Source organism: Cetorhinus maximus, chromosome 3 (genome assembly GCF_964194155.1).
Source record: "Cetorhinus maximus chromosome 3, sCetMax3.hap1.1, whole genome shotgun sequence".
Lineage (NCBI taxonomy): Eukaryota > Metazoa > Chordata > Chondrichthyes > Lamniformes > Cetorhinidae > Cetorhinus > Cetorhinus maximus.
Genome location: NC_135881.1, coordinates 103132107 through 103158232, shown reverse-complemented (window position 1 = coordinate 103158232; position 26126 = coordinate 103132107). Strand labels below are relative to the sequence as shown.

The following is a 26126-nucleotide window of genomic DNA, read 5'->3' as shown; positions in this document are numbered from 1 at the left end:
GCAGCATCTAAGGATATGTCGCACTGATTTTATTTTAACGCAGACCATTTTGCTAGTGTTTTGGGGGGAGAGGGAGAAGTAGAGGCTTGGGGTGCACTCTATTGTGACTTCTGTTGGATTCCCCACTCAGTGATGTGATATTCATATATGTCCATATAGGGGAAGGCATTTTGAGCTGATGGAACTAAATCGTCCAATGTATTTTGCATCACTTGATCCACTGCAATACTGTTTTATTTCTGCAGCGTGCAGTGGGTGGGAGCTCCAATTCACTTTGGAAAATAGGAGAAAAGAGAGAAACACAGAAGATGGCACATACCAAGAGGTAAAGTTAGAAATAAAAGGGCACAAGGGCCAAATGGAGAGAAAGCAGAAGCCAGAAATAATCAGATAATGGGTGGCAAGTAGAGACAGTGATCAAAGACAATGCACTGAAATATGGGATAGAACCCATTTTTAGTGGGTTTCTGCAAGAAGTTTCACCAGTAGAGCAAGGACAGCCACTTCTCAGCCAACATATCAAATTACCAGGTAATGAAGGTATTATGCTTTAAGTAATCATTCCTGTCACATCTGCTCCCATTTCCCTCAGCATAAGGGACATTGGTGTAAAAGAGATGGTGGAAATACTTCATTTAAATTCCAAGACAAAGCAGCCCACTTGATTGCCACCCCATCCACTGCCTTAAATATTCATTCCCTCCACCACTGATGCACAGTGGCAGCAGTGTGTACTATCTACAAAATGCACTGCAGCAACGCACCAAGGTTTCTTTGACACCAGCTTCCAAACCCATGTCCTCTATCACCAAGGGGGACAAGGGCTACAGATGCATGGGAACACCACCACCTGCAAGTTCCCCTTCCAAGCCACACACCGCCCTGACTTGAAACTATATCGCTGTTCCTTCACTGTCACAGAATCAAAATCCTGAAACTCCTTAACTGCACTGTGGACTGCAGCAGTTCAAGAAGATGGCTCACCATCAACTTCTCAAGGGCACTTAGGCATGGATTTTAAATGATGATCATAATCATAGAAAAGGCACAGAAAGAGGCCATTCAGCCCATTGTGTCTGCGCCAACCAGAAGAGAGAAAAAAAAATAGCCCCTCATTTCAATCCTATTTTCCAGCACCTGGTCTGTAGCTTTGCAGGTTCAGCAATTCAGGTGTGATGAACATAATAAAGATTAAATGAGTCAAATATAGGTTGGCCTGTATCTCGCCTCTGTGGAATTTTTTTCCCCCATTGCTGAGTTGCTAGTTCAAAGTCCTTTAAAGATGAAATCCCTAGAAATGCATCTATTCTGTGCTGTACCTCACCATTCTATACAATGAGCCAGTATTCACCATGGATTTCCCTCCATTCACCATGTTCAAAGAAGAGTAGCAGTCACAAAGGGATCAAACCAATGTTGTCAATACTGGAGAAGTTTGAGACCCACTTGCCACTACCTTTTACCTTGGAGGTCATCAGAAGATTTTGTTTCAAGGAAGTGCTGGATAACTCAGACCAGCAGGCCTGATCCAGTATTTGTACAACATTGCCAGCATCAGTGAAATGACCAGCGTTGTCAAATTTTAATGCAATTGGCTCCCTCTGGGGCATAAACAGGGATAATTAACCAGGGTAGTGTGTATCTTCCCTTAACTTAGATGATCTGTTACTATTTTTAGTCTGACAGCACAGCAATAAAACAAGACAATACAATTTTACATAATGTAAAAGCAAAATACTGTGGATGCAGGAAATCTGAAATAAAAACAAAGTACATAAAAACTCAGTCTGGTAGCATCCGTGGAAAGAAAAACATGAGTTAATATTTCGAGTAAAATATGACTCCTTCAGAACTGAGGGAAGGTAGAAATGTGATGGGTTTTATGCTGTTGAAAGGAGGGGCAAGGAAGAACAAAAGAGGTCTGGGATAGGGTAGAGGACAGGTGAGATTAAATAACAAAATATCATGCAACAAAAGGCAAAGGGCATGATAGTGGTTGTAGTAAAGAAACAAAGCAGTGGTCCAGAGTGTGTTAATGGCAGAACAATAAGCAGTTCTGTATGAAAGCAAAAAACATGAAAACAAGATACTGACTGGCACTTGGCAAAAAAAAAAATCAAAATGGAGGATGGAGTTCATGGTCAAAGTTGTTAAAATCAACGTAGAGTCCAGAGGGTTGTAAAATGCCTAATTGGAAGATGAGCTGCTATTCCACAAGCTTGCGTTGAGCTTCACTGGAACATTGCAGCAGGCCAAGGACACCTCTACTACTGAGTCGGAAAAGGGTAACAGACACATGGGAACATCGCCACCCTTAAGTTGTACTCCATTCTGACCTGGAAATGTATCATTGTTCCTTCATCATTGGTGGGTCAAATCCTCAAACTCCCTAACAGCTTTGCAAGAGTGCCTACATCACAGAGACTGCAGTGGTTCAAGTTGGCAGCTTACCAAGACCTTCGTAAGGGCAACTAGGGATGGGCAATAAATGCCAATATTGCCAACAAGGACCACATCCCATAATTTTTTTTATTGCTAAAATAATGACCAAGCTGGAATTAAACTTAGTTCAAATACTGGGACATACATTTAATGTTTAGGCAAGTTCCTTCCCATAATAATATACTCATGATAATTGCAGCCAATTATTCACTGGCAAAATATCATTGAACAAAACTGATTCTTTGCATACTTTACCAAATTGCTCAACACACACTGTTGTTAACATTTCTTTATTTACATGGAAATATTTCTTTACATAAAATTAGATTTATAATTGATAGTTGTACAGAAGAACTGCTTCAATATTCAGAAATTTATTATTAAAGGTTGAATTTTTTTCTCTGAAGTACATTTATTAAATATTGTAAAGATCAATTTGTCTGTTCAGTTTATCATCATAAAAGCAACGTCAAACATTGCTGGATACAAGAAAATTACACTTCAAATTTTCAGACTTATTATTTCTATGAGACAAAATACATAGAAAGCAGGTACAACAGGTACAGTTTCCCAATGTTAAGTACATGGTATTGTGGTAGTCACAAAATTACTTCTTGCGATAAGGGTCATCTTGATTATTGAATTGGAAATTAGGTTTTGTGGCTTCTTGCATCAGCTCATATAGCTGTCCAACCTGTTCTCCATTAAAATTATTTAGTTTATTTGCTGTCAGGTCAGCTCCATAGTGGGCCTTCTGCGTTGGATGCATCACACTCTCTGTAGCTTGTGCCTGTAGTACATCTGCATATGCCTTAGCAAAGACAAAATAGAGTGCTGCATTAGCGATTTATAGCTTAAAACAGAAAATTGCTTATTAGGCATGTTAACAATGAAACCTTTTGAAATAGGCTGAGATTAAAGACACCACACTAATCAACAGCTGCACTAATGCATTAGAAACTGGTTTCTCTATCAAGAAATTAACAGATTCCTGTAAATGACAGCATTTATTAACTTATATGAGAGATACCTACTGTTAATACTATTTATTTTACTTGGATATTAGCAGCAAGTACCTGTTCACACTATTGCTCTCCTTTCGATTTGACTTATTTTATATTAAATAAAACTACATCAGCTAATTTATTTTTCTTACGGAAAATTTTGTATTAAATTGATATTTCTGAATACAAATTTTAAGTAGTTGAACTGAAATTATCACATTGATATAAATCTAAAAAAAAGAGTACACTACTGAATTAAGGATTTAACTTTACTTATAGACAGAAAGACAACTGAATGAATTAGATCAAGAGTAGAAGTTCAGAAATCAAAAGGGTTGTTAAGTAGTTAGAGAAAGGGAGATAACCAAGTACAGACAATGACTCGGCAGCCTTATTCTAGCAACAGTGAAGGAGAAATTGAGGGTTAAAACAGGAGAGGAAGAAGAAAAATCAGATGGGTGGATAACACTGAGATGTGGACTTGGGGAAGCTTGAAGAAAGCCAGAGAAACAAGATAATGCCAATGGCCCCACTAAGGATATGAACAAATGAACAATTTTGTTCTGTTGAAAATAATATTTTAAGTGTTCTAACATAACAATGTTATAATGTACCTTTTCCAAACTTTCGTAGTAAATCTAGTTCATAAAGGTAAGAAAGTGATGTTATGGCAGGCAGATGGTAAATGCCAAGCTGCTGAACTCCCAGAGGGAAACTTGAAGCAGCTGCCACAACTATTTGCACTTCGTACTTATTTCGAGATGTGGGCTTTGAATTCAGTAAAAAGACCACAAGTCTTATAGGTTTCTTACAAAACTAAATTAAATCTTTATTAATAGAAGAATTAGGCCAGGATTTTACTTTTGGCGTGCGGGGGCGAGTCTGACACGCCGGAAAGTAAAATGACGCATGATGTTGGGCGTGCGTCCCGGCGTCATCGCGCTGTCTCGTGATATTTCATTTGGCGGGCACGTGCCAGAGTTGGCTGCGCACCCGTTGATAATTGAAAGGCCTATTAAAGCCATTAACGAAGGAATTAATTTCAACTTTACACTGCCCGTCCAACCTTACGGTTGGCGGGCAGGCGAAAAAGCCAAACGGCCTTTACGTTTTTTCAGAAACCTCACCCACGAGCAGGATGAGGTTTCCTAAAGCTTTTACAACTTAAATAAAAAGTTTCTATGAAAAATAAAAACATGCCCCATCTCATGTGACAGTCACATGAAGGGTCATGTTTCATTAAATTTTTTGTTTTCAGATTTTTTTTGACAATCGCTTCAATCTCCCTGAGGCAGCTCCGTGTCTCAGGGAGATTGAAGCGCTCTTTCACAAGCATGCGTGAAAGAGCGCTGGACCCGACTGTCCCTCCTCCCCCCACCTGCACAGGTAGTGCTGAGCGCTACCGCTCACGTATTACGCTGGGCGGGCCTTAATTGGCCCATCCACGTAAAATGGCTGCGTGGAGCTAATTGTGGGTAACGGTCGGCTCCGTGACTGCCCCCGCTCGCTCCCGCCGAGCCCACCCAACGTGGGAAAAATTCAGGCCATGATTTTAAGCACATACATAGATCTACAAGTTACTACTATGATAACTTCTAAACCCCTAATTAATATAAACCCAGTTACACCTCCATTAAGGCAACAGTGAGACACATAGCTTGTAAAAGACCCAGGTAAAGTAACACACAATACCCTGGACAGTCGAATTCAAAGTGAGCTTTTCTCAGCTTCAGTTCCTTGTAGACAGCGGCTTGAGGCTTAGATGCTGGGGACTTTTCACACTTGTGTAAGATCTTAGAATGCCTGCCCTTACACACAACCTTTGCTCCTTTATACATATTTTCCCCATTGAATGCAAATTCCCATTGTTTCACTATGTCTTTTTCCTCTCTAATAATAAAATCTATCATAGTGCCAATTTTACTGGTAACCTTTAGGAAAAATAAACACACTGTTTCTTAACTTCTCCTGGCTAGATGTAACATTTCATTTCCTGTTTTAAATTCAAGCTAGTCTGGTTTATTTAAAAATGCAAATGTTCCCTTTACAACTTATATTCTAAACTTCCTATGTTTACCTCCTTAACATTTCAAACCTAGCTTATCTTCTGATACATCAAATCCTTCAGATCAGCTGCCTTTAATTCAATTAAGTCCCGCAGGCACACACATAGACACAGACCCCAATATTACTCTACAACAAATTCCAATAAAACTATGAAAATTGTTATATCTTCTTGACAGTGGTTTGAATAGGTGTTTAAGCATCTATTCAGGAAATGGTTCTGCAGATACAGAATTTAATTAAATCTGTGATAACTTGAGTATAGCACCAATTAACAGACAAGCAAAAGCACACACAAATTTTATTTTTTTTTAATTGCCAGTTCATCTTATGTCCCATACATTTTCAGAGAGCATTTGAAATTTTTGCCAGACAACTTTTTATAAAAACTGTACAGCTTTGTAAAAGGATTTTATTCATGGAAATTATGCCAGATAAATAAAAATGACTGATATATGAAGAAACCCACCAGCCAATTGAAAGATTTTGATTAAAATATTGGTTGGCTGCAATGGAATACAGTGCTTTCCATTTTTACCTTATAAATGCTAAATGAGCTTTACTGACTGTAATAGGCAAGAATGACTCCTTTAGAAACTGAATTACTATAATAAGTCCTGTAATGTATACTGGTCAATTTTTTAAACATTTGTAGATTTTAAAAACCACTCATTTCTAGATGGCTGGCTCTTAGCACATATTTTCATAACTGAAATTTAAAAAATATTTTAAACCAAAATGGAATCTGAAAAAATCATTAGAATTGGAATTTATATTAAATATATTTCTGTGATCTGCTGGAAAACTGTACAGCACTTTGCACCAGTAGCACAATGGTGACAAAGTTACATGAAATGAGCCACCATTTCTGGAATAGAAAATTAACACTAACCATTATTACCTCAGTCTGGTTAGAGAAGCCTTTATCATATTTCCATTAGAGCATACATGTGGATGCGTGACATATCATAATTTTTTGGCACAATCGTTTATTCATCCACCTTATTGGAATATTTAACCATATCAGTCATTGACACATCAGGCAAAAGGCAGCTAAGATCTTAATTTATTCTGAATGTATGAGATGGCAGCATTGCAATAATTCAAGACTGACTAAAAAGCTTTCTCCTCGTGAGATATCTCCATTAAGAAAATGTAATTATCAGGCAGAATATTAGAAATGTGTTTTTTTTTTAGCGATTTCATCTTTCCCCTGCTCTGGGACATACACTTTTGCATTCAAGAGGTAGGGTCAACATGTTCCCAGGTTACTACCATGTTGTGGCCAACTCCACTGCTCCAATACTAGTGATGTGCACATACATTTTTACAAATAACTTTGAGGATTAGAGTTAGCTGGGTAGAAGAACCATTGTACTATGCACAAATTATTCTTCCAATATAAGATGCCTTAATACTTTGGAGATAAGGAATACTCAAGGAGTAGGGCAGTTTTACAGTTGAAGAACAGATTTTCCTCAAGTCCTGCTGAATTTAACAGCAGGGCCCAATTACCATTTTAGAAATCTGTTTCCTGGCCTCAGCCAGCCAGATCGAGAGGCTGGCTGACTGTCAGTGGGTAAACCTGCGGCATGGGGAAAACAGCAAGGAAGCAGAGGAAAGACGGAGAGATTGGGTTGGCAGGTGGAGTGGACATTGATTGGATGATCTGGTGGGGTTTGTGGAATGGAAGAAAATCATGGAAGGGGTTGGAGAGATAGGGGGAGGAGAGAAGATGATTGCAGAGGGCTGGTGGAGCACATTGGGGGAGGGGCGTATGTGGCGTACAGGAAAGGTTCACAGGCCATGTAGGGCATCCAATCAAGGGTGGTGGGGCGGGGGTGAGCATTGGGGGCCTTATTACTGGACAGATTAACTCGTTTGTTTCATGGGCAGTGGAAGCGCTCCTAGCTCACAAGCAGTGCTGGAAAGGCACTTAACTTTGCATGCAGCAGTCCTCACCTCCTTTTACTTCCCAGCTGAACCAAACCTATCCATTTTTGGGAATTAAAACTCTCCGCCAAAGTCTACATCCCTGAACCAGCGTTGATGCCTGGTTTGTATTGAATTAGCTTTCAGCTAAAGTGTTATTGCCTTTGGGTTCCACTCACAATTTCCATACACGAATCTCTGCTGAAACACATACATGTTTCATTACGATATCTGCTCAGTGTGTGTTAAATATCACACAAGACTGAAGATCACATGGCTAAGGTACCGTACTTCAACATGAGTGGTGATGGTAAAGACAAATAGGAAGAGAAAGGCGATTTTTATAAGGACAAATGAGTAAAACTCTTTTGATTAGTCAATTAATTAGTAACGAAGCACCAGAAAACTAAAATCAAAAAGGAGGAAGAGATTAGGATTTTTTTCTTTATGAAGAGGGTAATTAGGATGTGAAATCACTTTTAAAAAGGAAATGGATATATATTTGTAAAAAAAAGGTTTGGGCGAGAAAATGGAATTAATCAGCTCTTTCAGAGTAGGTTCAGGCATGAGTGGATCAAATTGCCTACTTGAGTGCTGATATATAAATTCCTAAGAATTAATATTTTAAAATGCAGGTACAAGATTTGATTGACTGCAAATTTCTGCAAAACTGGAGAGAAGCAAGGTGGGATTACATTTGTATTTTTAAATCTTCAATACTCAGTCCTTGAGCAGGAAGAATGATAATATTAATCAGCCTGTTCATAGCTCAATTTGTTGATAGATTAGATTTCATAGCAAACCAATGGAACACATCCTGAAAGGAAGAAGGGTAAATGATTGAACAAAAGATTGTAAAAGGTTAATAGATGCTGAACTTCATCCACCAGGTGTCCACTAGGGCCTCAACACATCATAGGCAGAATCTTCTGGAATTCTCCTGCTGGAAAGACAGGGCTATTTTCAGCTCAGAAACTAGATTTACTAATGATGGGCTTTGCCGCAGTTCTTTGGCTCAACCTCAACATTAGCATCCCAGCTCCAGGTTGCTGAGCTTCAGGGAGGATGGGTAGAATGGCACATCCATTTTGTCAAAGGAAAGATTTCTAATTAAAGGGGGAGCATAATAGAAATGTGATAGTAACAGGTGACTCTATAAATAGGCGGATAGAGAGCATCCTCAGCAGCCAAGGTCAAGAATCCTGAGGGGTGTGTTGCCTATCCAGTACCAGGGTAACCGATATCTCATGGCAACTGGAGAGGAATCTGGAAACAGAAGGGGTAAATCCAATTGTTATGGTCCATGTTGGAACAAACAATGTTGGTAGGAACATGAGGAGATCCTGCTGAAAGAGTATTAGGTCTAGGCTCTAAATTAAAAGGCAGAACTTCAAGGGTAATTACCTCCGGATTATTACCCTAGCAATGTGTAAATTGGGATAGGGACAGACAGATTAGCAGAATTAACGAGTGGCCCAAGGGCTGGAGTGGGAAAGAAGAGTTCCTTTTCATGGAACAGTGGTATAAATTCTGGGACAGTAAGGAACTGTACCGATGGGATGGGCTCTACTTGAACTGGAATGGGACCTGTGTCCAAGTAGAAAGCTTAAATAGGGAAGTAGCAAAAGCTTTAAACTGGTAAAGTGGGGGAAGGAATCCACAAGAAATGTAAGCTGCCTAAATGTAAACAAAACAGGGCAAGAGAGCATAGGAGAGAATAAATTAAGGACATGGCAAGGAAATAAATAGACTAATAGAGCAGAGGTCTAAAAAGATGTATAAACAAAGTCAGAGGAAATCCTATTAAAAAAATGAGTGTTAAAATGTCTGTACAAGATGTGCACACAATGTCCTTAATAAAACATGAGAGCTGGAGGCAATTGTATGTTGGGAAGAACCAGACAGAGATTACTGAAACATAGGCCCAGAAAAATCAGGACTAGGAATTAAACACTGCATAGTATAACATATTTAGAAATTAGAGTGTGAAATGGGGAGGTGGAGGAGCTGTACTTAATAGGGATAACATAATGGCAGCAGAAAACAGGAACACAGGTATTAGCAAGACAAAAATAGAATCCACATCAATAGAGATAAAAGATAATAATAGGTCAATCACACTAATAGGTATAAACTATAGAATGCCAAATAGTGGAAAGGAGTTTGAGGAAGAAATATGCAAACAAATTAATCGTGGGAGATTACAACTATCCTAATATTAATTGGACAGAAAATGTGGATGAGGGGGATAAGGGAATGGAGTTCCTACAATATGTATAGGGCTCCTTTCTAATCCAATATGTAAAAAGCCTAACAAGGGAAGATTCACTAATGGAAGTAGGGGAACATATAGGTAATAGTGACCTATAAAGATGATGATAGAGAAAAACATAAGAATGACAAAAAAAACAGATTAATAGGTTTGGGATTATTTTGAGGGGCTGAGAATAGAACGGGGGAAAATAAAATGAGCAACTATATTGGCAAATAACAATGTGGAACAATAAATGGAAACATTTAAAACTTTTCAGAGTGCAGGAAAAATATATTTTGCTAAAGCGAAAGAGCAAACTAAACACTAATGAGATTCCATGGATGAATAAGGACACAAGGGAACAATTGAGGATTAGGAAAGAGGCATACATTAAGTATTGTGATGAACAATGTATAATTTTTAAGTTGAATTTTTACATATATGTATTTTTGTGTTAAGGAAGGTAGAGGGGTTTCAGTTTCATTAAGTGGTTTATGAGCCTTGGTACCTGGAAGTCTGGGTGGACCTGTGGCTGAAAGATCAGTCTTTTGGCTTTGTTATATGAATTTTTAATGAGGTTTTCCACCCTGAAGTTAAAGAGATGGGTTAAAAAGGGGTTAGAAGTTTAGTGATTTTGAGGGGAAAAAAAACAAAGTAGAAAAACTGGGCTGTTGCCTAGCGACAGTGGTCTAGTGACACAGAGACATAAAAAAAGACACGGAAGAGTTCAGTGTGTGTCAGAAAGCGAAGATGATGATTTTTCAGCTCTCCAAGAAGAGAAAAATACAAGGCTAGTGGGACAGTAGTTAACTAAATAATCAGTTATGTTATGACCGCAGCCAGTGTTAATTGCTGCACAAACCAAGTCCCTGAGGGGAACTTGGCTTATGGGCCATACCCTTTTTTTTGTATTCTGAAAATGAGAAGACAAGAACTGATCTCAGCAGCAAGAAGTCCAGTAACACTTTTGGGATTTTAAAAATTAAAAGTAAAAGTTTTATTAACAGGAATAAAAGAAAACTTAAGCACATAAGATTACAGTTGCACAATTAAAATTAGTCTTACAAAACATTCCCCCAAAAAGACACTCTACTTGGTCAGACCCACAAGTAAACACCTTCCAGGCAATGCTCCCTTATAGATGTTAACCTATAAAAATCCAGTAATATTACCCAAGGCAAATTGCTAACTCTAACTCTCTTCCACTCTGCTGTGACAATCCAAAACTTCAGAACAAAACTACTTGTTGCAACCCAGAACTTTTCTGGCATGACAGGATGGCTGATTCAACTGCATCTTCTCCTAGTCCAGAGCTAACAACTCCCAGCCTAGCTCTAGCTAACAGCAACATCTCACAGCTCTCCACAGTAACTCTAAAATGCCTCTTTTCCCCTTTCACCTCAAGTTCCATTGTTCTCACACCTCTTTGAAACTCAAATCCTTCCAAATATAAGATCTTTCATGTCTCTATGTCTTTGCTTTTGGGTCAATAAAATATTATATCCCCTCTTCTGTTTACCTAAGGAACTCCTGCAAAGTGCAAACATGTTTATTGTCGACTCTGACTTCCCTTTGATATTCAAACAAACTCTCAACTTATATAAAAATGAAAATGTTAGATCTAACCTATTCACTTGTACTTCAAACCTGACACCTCTATCCTTTTCATGTTTTAAACCTCCCAGACAATCTGTCCCCTATTAACCTCTGCTTAGCTTAGTTAAATCATTTACACACACACCCCCACAGGCACACAGCCTTCTTTACAGAATAACACAATATTCCCCAAAAACATTAAAAAGAATAACATTCATTTCTCACAGTTATCGGACTCAATAATGTGATCATTTTAGCGGTGTTACTACTGAAATAGTGAGTTTAAAGTGTGGCGATTTTTGGATGCATTGGGGAGAGATAAGAGTTAGGTGTGAAGCATCAAGTGAATGCTCAAGAATTCACTGGAAGAAAACCGTTTGCACGTATACCAGTCCCAAGCAAGGAGCCTTTGTGTCAACCTAGTGGTAACTCTTCACTGGTTTCCATGTCTATAACGATATTGCTGGGTAAAGGAATATTGGGAAATTTAATTATCTTCTTGTGTTTGTATTGAGATTTTGCCAACCTTTTTATCTAGTGTAGTATAATTCATTTTTCTTGTTTTAATAAATATTTTATTGTGTGTTAAAAGTTCATCATCAGATTCCTACGAATCTGTTCAGTGACTTTCCTCCAGGGTTTCGGTTAGGATACATCAAGCCAGGTTTCACTCTGGAATCTGACTTATCCAGTAGTAACATCAGCTGGGATCGGAACAGCACAAAAAGCAGGAGTGCATGATCAGAGAGAATACCAAGAGATTAGGAAAGAAGTAAAAAGAAAATAGGAAGGCAAAGAGGAACTATGAAACTAAGTTATCAAGGAACACAAAACAAAGTAGTAAAATATTTTACAGGTGCATCAATAAAAAAGGAAGGTTGTGATGGCAATGGGATCATTAAGGGATAGACAGGATAACACCACAGGTAATGACAGAGAACTGGCAGAAATATTAAATAATTATTTTTCTTTGGTATTTATCAGGGAGTTAGAACAGGTAGACATGATATTGCACAATGCATTTAAAAAATTTTTTAAAGGGGATGTATTGAATAAACTAAATAAACTTAAAGAGGATAAAGCCTGTGGTTCAGATGGATTGCATCCACATATTTTAAAAAGAATCTTGGGAAGTGATAGCAGAGGCATTACTACACATACTTAAAAATTATTCAGAGAAAGGTGTGGTGCCACAGGACTGGCGGATAGCTAAAGTAATTCCTATATTTAAGAAGGGGACAAAATAGGACCAGGGAATTATCCACCAGCCAGCTTAACATCAGTGATGGAAAAAAATGGAAACCCTACTAAAAGAGAGGATAATAGAACATCTAGAAACAAAAAAAATGTAGTCCGCATGTATTTCAAAAATGGGAAATCTTACTTGACCAACTTTATTGAATTGTTTGATGAAGTAACAGAGCAAGTGGACAATATAATGCAGTAGATGTATCTGGATTTTCAAATGGCCTTTTATAAGGTGCCCCATAATAGACTAATGAATAAGGTCGGAGAATATGGAGTCAGGGGACAAGTGGCAGAATGGATTTCCAGCTGGCTTCAAGACAGAAAGCAGGGAGTGGGGGTTAGATTAGTTATTTAGAAGGTGGCAAGTGGGGTTCCAGAAGGATCAGTGCTAGAACCACTGCTGTTCGCAATTTATATTCACAATTTAGGATATGAAATCAAAAATGCAATCTCTAAATTTGCAGATGACACCAAATTGGAAGGGACAGTCAATACTGAGGGGGACTGCAATAAATTACAGGAGGGCATTAATAATCTTGCAGAAAGGGCAAATAATAGGCAAATGAAGTTCATCCTATCTATCCCTTAATGATCCCATTACCACCACAGCTTTCCATTTTTATTGATATAACCATTTTGGTAGGAAGAATAGGGAGATCACATTTTATTTGGAAGGTGCAAGTGTAGGTGGGGTTGAGGAACAAAGGGATCTTGAAATTTGGGAAAGGTTTTGATAAAGACCTCTATTAGGTCACCTCTCAGGCTTTCTTCAAGAGAAAAGAGACCCAGCCTGTGAATCTTTTCCTGATTTGTATACCCACACATTTCAGATATCTTTCTTATAAATTTCTCCGCACCTCCTCCTGTGTCTCTCTATTCTTTTTATATAAGCCAATGACTAAAAGTTGTACCATAGGTTAACAAGGCTATAAAGAAAGCAAACCAAGTACTAGACTAAATTTTTCGAGGGACAGAAAAGTAAGGAAATTATGCTAAACTTGCATCAAACCTCAGTTACTCCAGACTTACTGTGTGCAGTACTGCTTATCATATTATAAAAAGAATAGAGAGACACTGGAGGAGGTGCAGAGAGATTTATAAGAAAGATACCTGAAATGTGTGGGTATACATATCAGGAAAAGATTCACAGGCTGGGTCTCTTATCTCTTGAAAAAAGCCTGAGAGGTGACCTAATAAAGGTCTTTATCAAAACCTTTCCTAAACTTAGAGTACAGGCAGAGAAGCTGTTTCCTTTTGTGGAGAACAGCATCAATAAAAACCATCAACATAAAGCAGTAACCAAGAAATCCAATACAGAATTCAGAAAAATGTGCTTTACCCAAAGAGTGGTGAGAACGTGGAATGTACTACTACAAGGAGTGGACGTAGCGAATACCAATAATGCAGTTAAGAGGAAGCTAGGTGAGCATTTGAGGGCAAAGGGAATAGAGGGCTACAATGATAGATTTAGATGAGGAAAGTGGGAGGAGGCTTGGGTGTAGCCAGATGCTAAGAAATTCAAGGTGACTGTCACCTTGACAGCTGCTGGCAGTGGGTATCCACCCGTTCCTTGCAAGTGAAGATCCTCCTCCAGGAGGGTGCACATATCAAACACCAGCTGCATCTAAAGGGCCAGCCATCGGCGATGTTGCTGCTCAGACCTGTCAAGGAAACTGATCCCTTTTGTTGGCATGCCCAATGTTGTGAGTAGTGCCTCTTTACCCCTCCTGTCCCTTGACCAGCACTGCTTCATCATTGTGCACCTGGAGACTGCCTTTGCTGCTGGGGGTTGCTGCTCCTCCCCACTCCTTCCCAGGCTGCCGAACCCTGCAACTCCAACAAGCAGTCAGCAGCAGCGTGCGACCTCCCACTGGGAAAAGTGGTGGCTCCTCTGAGCCTGTGCCCCTTACTGGCAGAGGATTTACCAGACTTTGTGAATCTCCACCTGGCTTTGGCAGCATTGCAGAAGGCGGTGGTCGAGGGGAAGCGGAGGTCAGGAAAAACAATTAAAAGGGCAAAATTCTGTTATCCAAAAGGCAGTACTCTGCCGAATGGTGGAAATTTCTCTTTCCTGGATGACATATAAGAGCTCTCTTGCTTTACATCTTACAATTCAGAAAACAGCAATGTTAAGAAACAAGAGTGCCATTGCAATGTCAAATCAATGACAGTGGATTAAACTCAGTGACTGGCTTTCAGACATGACATCAGATGAATTTACAATCAATCATTCACAACATGCTGCTAGTTATTATACTCACCTAATTTAGAAACATAATAATACATCATCTAGCACCTTTAAAATTATACATTTTTCAGTTGAACTGGGTTATCTATGGCTCTGTCTGAGTCTGACAAGATTTAATCTACAGATGGAATTGAGTTTTTTTAAAAATTGAGCATGATCACTTGTCACTTGTGCATTCCCACAAACAAAAATACTGGATGTAGTTCAAACAGGTCAAGAGTTTCCTAATTTTAAAACTGGAAGCAATTGTTCCAGATTAGGTTCCCACTTCCAAAATGCAATTGCATATTGATTTGTGGATTAGAGAAGGGACATAGTAATCACTCTGGGTCTGGCAGAGCAGTCATAATTAGTCAAGGAGTTTCAGAGGCCAATCAAAGCTATACAATGCAATGTAATCAAACTACCAATTTTAGGTGAGCATGCCAACCAACAAAATCCAGGCCCTGAAATTTCCAGGCTGGAGACCCGGCATGGAGTAGTTGCACCCAGTGGTGGATTCCACAGGAAACCCCAAGGCGCCATGTTGGGGGAGCGGGGTGTGTTGGTACTTCTCATGCGTGCCTGGGAAGTTCCTTCCTTTACACCCTTGAAGGAACGCAGTGGAACTCACACCTGTGAAGCCTAGCATAATTCCCTTCCAGGCCTTTCAATCTTTAGTACAATAGGGTAATGACTCCCACAAACGACTAATTACCTTTCCTTCACACCTTTGCCTCAATTCTAAACCCTCTTCCACACCCTCCTCCACACACCACAGACAGGACAGGGTTAAAAAAATTTTTTATTATTCATTGGATATGGGTGTCGCTGGCTAAGTCAACATTTATTGCCCATCCCTAATTGCCCCTGTTCAGAGGGCATTTAAGAGTCAACCATATTGCTGTGGTTCTGGAGTCACATGTAGGTCAGGCCAGGTAAATATGGCAGATTTCCTTCCCTAAATGACATTAGTGAACCAGATAGGTTTTACAATAATCACCTTAACAGGACTGGGACTAATGTCCTTGTGGGGAGGTTTGCTAGTGCTGTTGGGGAGGGCTTAAGCTAGATTGGCAGGGGAATGGGAGCCTGAAGGGAAATTCAGAGCGGAGAAGAGAAGATCTGGCAGTGAGAAGTAGAGAAGTATTAACTGATAAGGAGAATATAGCAACATCCTGGGGGTTACCACTGACCAGAAACTGAACCAGACTAGCGCTTTAGGAGTGTGATGGAATACTCCCCACTTGCCTGGATGAGTGCAGCTCCAACAACACTCAAGAAGCTCGACACCATCCAAGACAAAGCAGCCCGCTTGATTGGCATCCCATCCACAAACATTCACTCCCTCCACCAGACACACAGAGGCAGCAGTGTGTGCCATTTACAAGATGAACTGCAGGAACTTACCAAGCCTTCTTAGATAGCACCTTCTAAACCCACAGCCACTACCATCTAGAAATACAAGGGAAGCAGACAGATAGGAACACCACCACCTGGAAGTTCCCCTCCAAGCCCCTCACCATCCTGACTTGGAAATATAGCGCCGGTCCTTCACTGTCACTGGGTCAAAATCCTGGAACTCCTTCCCTAACTGCACTGTTGGTGTACCTACACCACATGCACTGCAGCGGTTCAAGTAGGCGGCTCACCAATACCTTCTCAAGGGTAATTAGAGATGGGCAATAAATGCTGGCCTAGCCAGTGATGCCCACATCCCATGAACGAATTTAAAAAAGTATCAAGGTTAATGGAAAGTTTGATAGAATTGGAGATGGCAACAGTAAGTCATTAGAAGGGGTCAGAGTTAGGGGGAAAGTAAAAAAGCCTAAATTAGGCTTAATGTGCATGTGTGTGAATGCATGGAGTGTGGTTAATAAGATTGGTGAGCTACAGGCACAGGTTGACAAATGGAATTATAATATTACTATATCAGAGACCTGGCTCAAAAAGGGGCAGGATTGGACATTAAATATTCCTGAGTACAAGGTGTTTAGTGGACAGGAAAGGAAGAAAAGTGATAGTATTGGTTAAAGATGGCATTACAATACTGGAGAGAGAGGATGTTCCAGAGAGGTCAAGGACGGAATCTCTCTGGCTAGAAGTAAGGAATGAAAAAGGTGCAATAACATAAATCAGTGTAGTATATGGACCACCAACCATGGAAGGAATGTAGAGAAACAAATTTGCGAAGAAATTACAGAGAGGTGCAAGAATTATAGTGTAATTATAATGGGGATCTTCAATTATCCAAATGTAGATGGGATAGTGCAAAGAGATAAGAGGGGGACGAGTCCCTGGAATGTATTCAAGATAATTTTCTGCAGCAGTATGTTTCCGGTCCAACGAGAGGGCAAGCACTGTTGGACCTGGTTCTGGGGAATGAGTTGGCCCAAGTGCATCAAATATCAGTGGGAGAGTATTTAGGGGACAGTCACCATTGCAACATAAGGTTTAGGTTGGCCATGGAGAAGGACAGGGAACAATCCAGAGCAGGGATAATTAACTGGGGGAAAGCCAACTTCAATGGGATGAGAATGTATCTGAGTCGAGTGAGTTAGAATCAAATGTTGGCAGAAAAGACGGGGTGGCTGAACAATGGGCCACCTTCGAAGAAAAAGTATTGCAGGTAACATCAAGGTATATTCCCTTGAAGAGGAAAAGGAAGGAAATTAAATCCAGAGCACCATGGAGAGAGATAGAGGTGAAGATGAAAAGGAAGAAATGCGTGTCCAACAGATATATTTCTAACATTTGTGTTAAAGCAGAAAAACAGAGTAACGAAGGTAAAAAGCAGCATGATAACATAATGGAGAATATATCCTTTGTCAGCCTGGCTCAGTGGCAGCATCTGACTCACCACTCCAAACTTGAACTCATAATCTAAGATGACACATCAATGCAGTACTGGAACATTGAACTGCACTATTGTTGGTGTCATCTTTTGGACGAGACCTTCAACTGCAGACTTGTCTGCTCATTCAGATGGATATAAAAAATTCCAATGGCACTATCTGAAGAGCTGCATTTTTACCTCGTGTTTGGGCTCAGGTTCCTTCCTCAACCAGCACCAGCAGAACAGGTCATTTATTTCAGTTGCTGTTTGTGGATTATTGATGTACATAGGTTAACTACCATGTATGCCTACAAAGTAATATTTATTACATGTCAAAACTAATTCATTGGAAGTGAAATTCTTTGGTACATCCAGAGGATGTGAAGGGAGGTTTATATGTATATATAAAAATGCAAGTGCTTTATTCTCCAAGAGGAAATACCCAACTCTACTTGTCTAAAAAGTAAACTCATTCCCACTGTCAGGTTGGTTTCTGGATTGGGCAAGAAAGAGAGAGAGAACATGATATCCTTCCCAAATTCAAGGAGTCAGGAAGGCTCCGTGAACCTTTAAAAATGGCAGGCGGGATGTGGATGCAGAGGTCCCACCCCCACTTGCCAGCAGGGGGAAAGGAGTGGGGCATGATTCACCCGAGGGAAATCCAAACTCCGCATGAAGTTCAAATGCCCTGCTGAGTTCAAACAGACCCCATTTTGGCTGGTCCAATAGCTTTGACCCAGGGTGTGGAAGTCACGAATTGAAGGAGTAGACACAAACACACTCGAACATCATTAGTGTTCTGTTTGAGTGTCGTTACTGGAAGTTTTTTTAAAAATCCCCCACAATTTAAACATGAAAAAAAGTATGATGCTGTCATGAGTTAAAAAAGAAAACCCTCTGCACTGAGAGTCAGGCCATCTGGTGTAGGCTAGAATAAAACATTGCCATCTGTTCATGCAGTTTCAAAAGAGGTCTTTGATGACATTTCCCAACAGTGATGTCATTACAAATGCTTGGCTGAGTTTCATACACTACAATTATTTCAGCAGGTGGTACCAAGTTCAGTTTGATTGACAATTTAAAGAGAACATTAAATGATTAGCTGTTTTTAATGTGCAGTCCGAATAAAAGCTATTTGTTTTTATAAAGGATTAACCACTTGAGGAGATTTGAAAGCTTTGAATAGATTTTATGAATGGGAGTTTTTTTTTCACCATCAATTGTGTATGAGTAAAAACTGTATTAGATGGTTAGGGTTTTTTTTTTCCATCTCAACATAGCTCCTGAGGTCTGCTCATGGTGGATACATGGTGAGTGGCTATGGAGGTCACATTGGGATGGGTGGGGGCATGAGTTGGCATGGAGGGTCCATGGGGAGGTATAAGGGGGCATGGATTGCAGATAGGAGTTGGCATGGAGGTGACACGGGGATGTGTGGGAGGTGAGGGGTGATGGCTAAAGGGTCTAACCACTCGTAAAACAACCGCGGCAAAGTCCCATAGCGCCCAGGCAGCCAATCTAAACAGCCCTTCTTCACGCTCACCTGTCCCCATGGCCACCTAGGTTCTTCTTCCGGTAGGGGTCAGGAAATTTTGTTTTTGAGGGCACTTTTTGAGAAAAAAAATGCCTAGTTTAATTTTTCTTTTTATGCGAGCTACTATTTGGTTTTCGGGAGCTCCAAAGTGACCACAACATTTCAGCTTTTCATGCCATTGATACATGTAATACAGGATGAAGTCCATTCTAACAACAGAACATAATGTTGCTGAACTATGTGCATCATAGGCAAGGAAGCTTCAGTAAGGGGGCAAGGTGTCAGCCCCAAGGGCTACGGTTGCCTGCCATATGAAAAATCTCTGCTCACCTAAATACAATTCCCAATTTATAATAATAAATGAAAATCATTTCCCCCACCCACTGCAGGATTACATGGAAATTAAAATGTGATGGGCCTTCTCTCTGCTGGCTGTTGCTTTTGAAGACATTTTCGATTATGAAAAGTGCTGGCTGCCTCTCTTATCTCCTGCAAATTCTGACTACACAGTAAGATTAGCTTTAAATTCCTTAGACCTAGCTAATCCAAAGCGACATTCAACACCCCTTTGGCCCCTTGCTGCCAAACAGCCATATGGAAATCAGCCTTGATCTTCATGGCAAGGACACACAAGAGCACTGAGAAAGATGATGATGAGGTACACACCTGAAATTCTCTGATCTACTACTTATCACAATTGGGTCACCCCATCAAGAATTGATCCCAGTTCTCTGGCTAGTGCCTTTATTTCAGTATGTCCACGGTCTCGAGGTAATGACCCTCTCCATTTCATTACCAACTACAACATGCCTGAATCGTCAGGACACAAACGGGTGGGTTCTCAGTCGGTGAACTATCAGGATTGTTATGGGAGGCAGCCTCCCTCTACTAAGTCTACCCAATTCACATCACTCTCATCACTATCATTATATGGCCCATGCTGTTGTGGTGCCTATGGTAATGGCTAATACTGGGGCTTGTTGTCTCCCTAGTTATTCTCCTAACTCGGTTATCGGGGCTAGGCAGGAGGTTATAGTCAGATCAGCTACGGCCTTACTGAATGGCAGAGCTGGCTTGAAGGGCCTAGTGGGCTACTCCTGTTCCTAACTTGTACGTTCTTATGTTCACAGATTTTAAATTGGCACAAGAGGTAATTGGCGTCTTAACTGTATTTATACCTTATTTCTCCAAGGACACCTCGCGCATCTTCTAATTCCCTCGAGGCATCCATTCTTTACAGTTTTCTGATTTACTTGAACTTTGGTTTCCTGCGCTCCAACCGTCACAGCATCAACATTCAAGTTGGAAATATGTTGTTGTAACATAGAGGCCGTGTAGTTGTACTGTAGTTTTTGATCCTTAAGAGACTGTTTCAATTGTTCGAATGGGTCAACCTTGTAGTCTAAGATAACTGCTCCTCTACCTCAATCACAGGTTCCCCCCCGCCTCCCATCCTCGTTGCTTCTCCAATCATAAATTCTGTCTCTGGAGGAGCAGCAACAGTGGGAGGGAGGGAACTTGCGGTTGGAGGAGCTCCAGCAGTGAGCATGGGGGAGAGACAGAATCTGTGACTGGAGGATCTGCTACTCAGGTTCTGTCTCTCCCACACTCGCTGCTTCTTCATATCAAACTCTGCATTGTTTTCCCGTTCTCAGACACACTTGCACCTGCAATTGTTCAGCCATAATGTAAGCTAATATGTAAAGGGGCAGCCTTTCTAGAATTTTTCATCCCCGTCTTTGATTTTATGCTGGCAATTTGTACGGTTTCAAGGGCAAATTTGCCTACCGTCCCCATGAATTTTGAACCCTGGCTTCCAGGGTCAGCAGAGCCAGTTAGTTTATACTGCTTCTTCTCATTCATCCTACTAAAAAAAGAGTCATTTCACATTTCTCTGCATGAAATTACACCTGGATTGCGTTTGCCCATTTCACCAGTCTACGTCCTCCCGATGTCTACGTCCTCCCATTACTGTCTGCCTCATTATTTACAACTTTTCTGAGCTTTGTGTCATCTAAAAACTTTGAAATTGTGCCTTGTATACCTAAGCCTAGTTCTTGAGTATTGCTGAAAAAAAGGGACATGGCTAAGCTTTTCATCTTGTGCTCATCAGAACACTTGCAAGAATACCAATATAAGGAGAAAGCAGCAATTTACACTGTATGTGAAGAGGGTGTTGATTGGTTGGCAAGTGGCATTGACATAGAGAATGCACCACTGATGGTGACTGACAGTTAACTGCCAAGCATTGTTTGCAATTTAAACCAGGCAGCTTGATCCTGATTGGTCAAAGCATTGCCCTGAGGAATGAGTCAGAGAATGGCTGTAACTTGTTTTGCTTAGCTGAAACTGACGCAATGTATGTACATGGTCTTTCTGTCTGCAAAGAACAAGGCCCTGTGTATTAATATATGTAGCTTCCATTACATGCAATGCACCATACTGCGATCCTGACTGACAATCTTAAATTGGTTGTCAGTGTAATTCTTAGTGACCAGCCCATGCTTGCAAAACTCAAAACACATTGTCCAACATTAGATGTGATTGCCAATTGGACAACATTTGCTAAATAATCCTCAGTGTGCTAAGTTTGTTGGGCTTGTTTCCACTGAAGTTTAGAAGAGTGGGAGGTGACTTTATTGAAGTATACAAGATCCTGAATGGTCTTGACAAGGTGGATGGGGAAGGGATGTTTCCCCTTGTGGGTGAGTCCAGAACTAGGGGGCACTGTTTTAAAATATAGGACAGAGATGAGGAGAAATTTTTTCTCTGAGGGTTGTGCGACTTTGGAATTCTCTGCCTCAGAAGGTGGCGGAGATGAGGCCACTGAATATTTTTAAGGCAGAGATAAATAGATTCTTGTTAGGCAAGGGAATCAAAGGTTATTGGGTGTGGGAATGTGGAACTTGAAACACAAACTGATGACCATGATCTTATTGAATGGTGGAGCAGGCTCGAGGGGTCGAATGGCCTACTTCTGCTTCCTTTCCGTATGTTCTTTTGCCATTCAACTTAAATTGGTGTCTGCTTGTTGAGCCTTCTGCTAATGAGAACAGTTTCTCCCCATCTACTCCATCTACATATCACATGATTTTGAACAGCTCTATTAATTCACCTCTTAACCTTCTCTACTTCAAGAACAGCCCCAGCTTCTCTAATCTAATCTTAAATCTATCCATGTAACTGAATGGTTCTCAGCTACTTAGACTAACGTGTTCAATGGTTTGCATTTAGTTTGCCAATGTCAGCTGAGCAGTAGAAAGGCCTCAAAAACACTTGCATTTAAATGGCACTTTACCATAATAACACATCCCAAGGTGCCTCACAGAAGGGTAATCAAACAAAATTTGACATGGAGCCACATATGGAGATATTAGGACAGGTGACCATAGGCTTAGTCAAATAGGTAGGTGTTAAGGAGTATCTTAAAGAAGGAGATAAAGGTGGAGACATGGTGAGGCAAGGGATTGGGGTGGGGTACAAATTAGGTTCCCCAAGCCTAACTGACATCCACCCTATTCATTCTGGGTCTGGAACAGCATGCATCCCTGGTCAGTATATTATGAGAGGAACAGATTTGGCTACGTAATGTTATAATGACCCCACAGTTAAACGGCCCACAAGCCCACATGAAGTGCAACCCAGTGTGAATAATTACCTTCAAGGAGAAAGAAAGAAAAATTAAATCAGTAAAACAGAAAAATATAAATATTACAATGAGCTGAAATTTATGGAGGTTTGTAGTATGGCAAATGTTTTGTTTATGTAATTTTGTTTCATTTTGTCTCATTACTCCACTCCATTTTATTTAAAATGAATACAATCCCACAGTATAATGTGCTGAGCACTACACATTTTGTGAAATGGCAAAACTTTGGTTTGCACTGGTGACTTCCCATAATGCAAACTCTTAACATTTGCTTTGTCATGGGGTGCAACTTCTGACAGTAGAAGCAGAATTGTTAAATGGGAGATGGGACCAAATAGGCAGGGATAAATAACAAATACTTTGCTTCAGTGTTCACAAAAGATATTGGGTGACTTGGTAACATTCACACCACACAAGTGCCAGGCAATGATCAAACTCAACAAGAGAAACTAACCATCACCCCTTGACATCCAACAGCATTAGTACTGCTGAATTCCCCACCATCAAGATATTGGGGATCATCATTGACCAGGAACTTAACTGGACCATCCATATAAATACTGACTAGACACTACAAGAGCAGATCAGAGGTAAGGAACTTTGCAGCAAGTACCTCAGCTCCTGACTTACCCCACACCTGTCCATAAGGTACAAATTAGGATCGTTATTCTTACCAATTGCCTGGATCTGAACAACACCAACGCCAATCAAGAAGTTCAATACCGTCCAGGACAAAGCAGCCCGTTTGAATGGTGCCTCATCCACCAGTTTAAACATTCACTCCCTCCATCATAGGTACACCATGGCTGCTATGTGCACCATCTACAAGATGCATTGCAGCAACTTACCAAGGCTGTTTCAACAGGACCTTCCAAACCGTGATCTCTAGCACCCATAAGAACAAGGGCAGCAGACAAATGGGAACACCCCACCTGCAAGTTCTCCAAGTTACACACATTGCTGACTTGGAAATATATCATTCCTCCTCTGTCAAAATCCTGCAGCAGCCTCCCTAACAGTACTGTAGATGTAACAATGCTACATATAGACTCCAGTGGTTCTAGAAGGCAGTGAATTACCATCTACACAAGGGCAATTAGGGATGGCTAATAAATGCTGCCAAAGGAGGTATTAGAACAGATGACTAAAAACGCGGTCAAAGTAGGTTTTAAGGAGCATCTTAAAAGGAGGAGAGTAGAGAAGTTTAGGGTGGAAATTCCAAATCTTAGGGCTTGAAATACCTGAATAAATACCTGAAAGTGCACCTGAGAATGGTGGAGGCATGAAGAAAACTGGGGATATGCAAGAGGCCAGAATTGGAGAACGCAGAGATCTGAGAGTGTTGTTGAGCTGGAAGAGGTCACAGAAATAAGGAGATGTGAGGCCATAGTGGGACTGAAATCAAAGATGAGAGTTTTAAAACCAAGATGTTGCCGAGTGGGAGCCAAAATAGGCCAGAATGTGGGAGGGTCTTCGGTGAATGAAACCTAAAATATAGGCAGCAGGTTTTTGGATGACCTCAAATTTAAGAAGGGTGCTGGGTTCCCACTTTGCAAAGAGAGCACTGGAATAGGTAAGTCTAGGGATAACAAAGTCGTGAGGAGAGTTTCAGCAGATGAATTGAACCATGGGCAGAGCTGGGCGATGTTATGGAGGAAGAAGTAGACCATCTTGGTGGAGGAGGATATGGAGTTGGAAGTTCAGCTCAGGGTCAGATAGGATGTCAAGGTGGTCTGGTTCTGCTTTAAATAGTGGTCATGGAGAGGGGTGAAGGCTGTGGTTAGGGAGCAGACATTGTGGCAGGGACTGAAGACAATGACCTCTGTTTTCCCAATATTAAATTGGAAGAAATTTCTGGTTATACTTTATCAGATGTTGGAGAAACAGCGTGACAAATCAGAGGCAATGAAGGAATCCAAATTGGTGGTGGCGAGGTAGAACTGCGTGTCCTAATTGTACATGTAATACAAAGATTGTTAAGGATATTGTTATGACTAGAGCCATTTTTTTTTGTATTCTAATAACAAGCAGATGACCTACCAATCTCAGCACTAAGAGTTCTGGTAACACTTTTGGCTTTTTAAAAATTAAAAGTGAAAGTTTTATTTTTCCCTTGGGTGATGCCGTTGGGAGTTTCTTGCTCCTGGTAGGGTCACCCAGGGCAGCAAGGTTGAGGGGAGCTGCCAGACAAAGTGGGGTCCAAAATGACCTCAAAGGAAGAACAGGTGCTGTTTCAGCGGCTGCACAGCTGAGAAAAGGCCAGAGTGGCAAGAAGGTCTGGGGCCATTTTGGTTGAAAACATTACCGAAATCTGACCACCAATGTGTCAAGATCGTACGGACAATGACAGTGCCCCAAGGCTGCCATGTTAATAAGGCCATGTGCAGGCTTCTACCAGGGTCCATCTGCCAAGTCCTGTGGCGATGGAGAATTGGTGATGAAGGCAGAGCTGTGAACCTATGAGTCCATAGTCAAGAATCTGCACAAATGCATGAAAGTTGTTGAATATCTGTGTTGGTACAGAAGTGTCTTTGGGCAGCAGCATCTGTGACTGAGCAGTCCTTTTCAGGATACTCTTTGCTCACTGCAAATGAGGAGGGGGCTAGAAAAGGCACCCTAAAAATAGGCTGCCCATTTTCTCCTGGCAGGGGAACCGGTGTGGATCCCACAGAGTGTCTGTGGGATCACCATCTTTGTGGTCAAAGAAAGAAAATTTTAAATTTTGCAATTTGGAATATTAGAACACTCATGGATAAACTCAAGAGTGATTGCCCAGAAAGAAAAACTGCAATTGTATCACGTGAACTATCAAGATTCCAAATTGACATCACCACCCTCAGTGATACCTGCCTTCCTGGGGAGAGGCAACTGAAGGAACAAGCAGGGGCATATACCTTCTACTGGAAAGGAATGGCAGTGACCCCACATGTCCATGGAGTTGAATTTGCCATCTGGAATAGATCTTGGATGCACTGCCAAACTCCCAATTTTATACATGAAAGACTTATGCCACTTCATCTACAGCTCAGCCATAAGCAATATGCCACCATCATTAGAGCTTATGCCTCGACCCTTGACTCCAATGAAGACGTTAAGGAGAAGTTCTATTCTTACCTTCAAGAAGTCCTCACTGCCACCCCAATAGAAGAAATGATCACCCTTCTGGGGAACTTTAATGCCAGGGTTGGCCATGACGCTGGTGTTTGGAGCAGAACCATTGGGAAAAAAACAGGGTGGGAAAAGCAAATAGTGTCCTTCTGCTTACAAAGTGTGCTTAGCATGGCCTCATTATTACTAACACGGTCTCCTGCCGGAAGAATAAATATAAAACCAGATGAAG

At 40.7% G+C, this 26126-nt stretch overlaps 1 protein-coding gene across 1 annotated transcript in view; it reads right to left on the bottom strand.

The window, feature by feature from the left end:
- Nucleotides 1-2713: 2713 nt before the first annotated feature.
- The window catches only part of sdhaf3 (succinate dehydrogenase complex assembly factor 3), a 51798-nt gene continuing 28385 nt past the window's right edge, over nucleotides 2714-26126 (bottom strand). Inside the window, exon 2 of the mRNA XM_078538781.1 lies at nucleotides 2714-3253. Within this exon, the coding sequence (XP_078394907.1) occupies nucleotides 3050-3253 (204 nt within the window). The 3' untranslated portion in view covers nucleotides 2714-3049. The remainder of the gene's footprint in view (nucleotides 3254-26126) is intronic.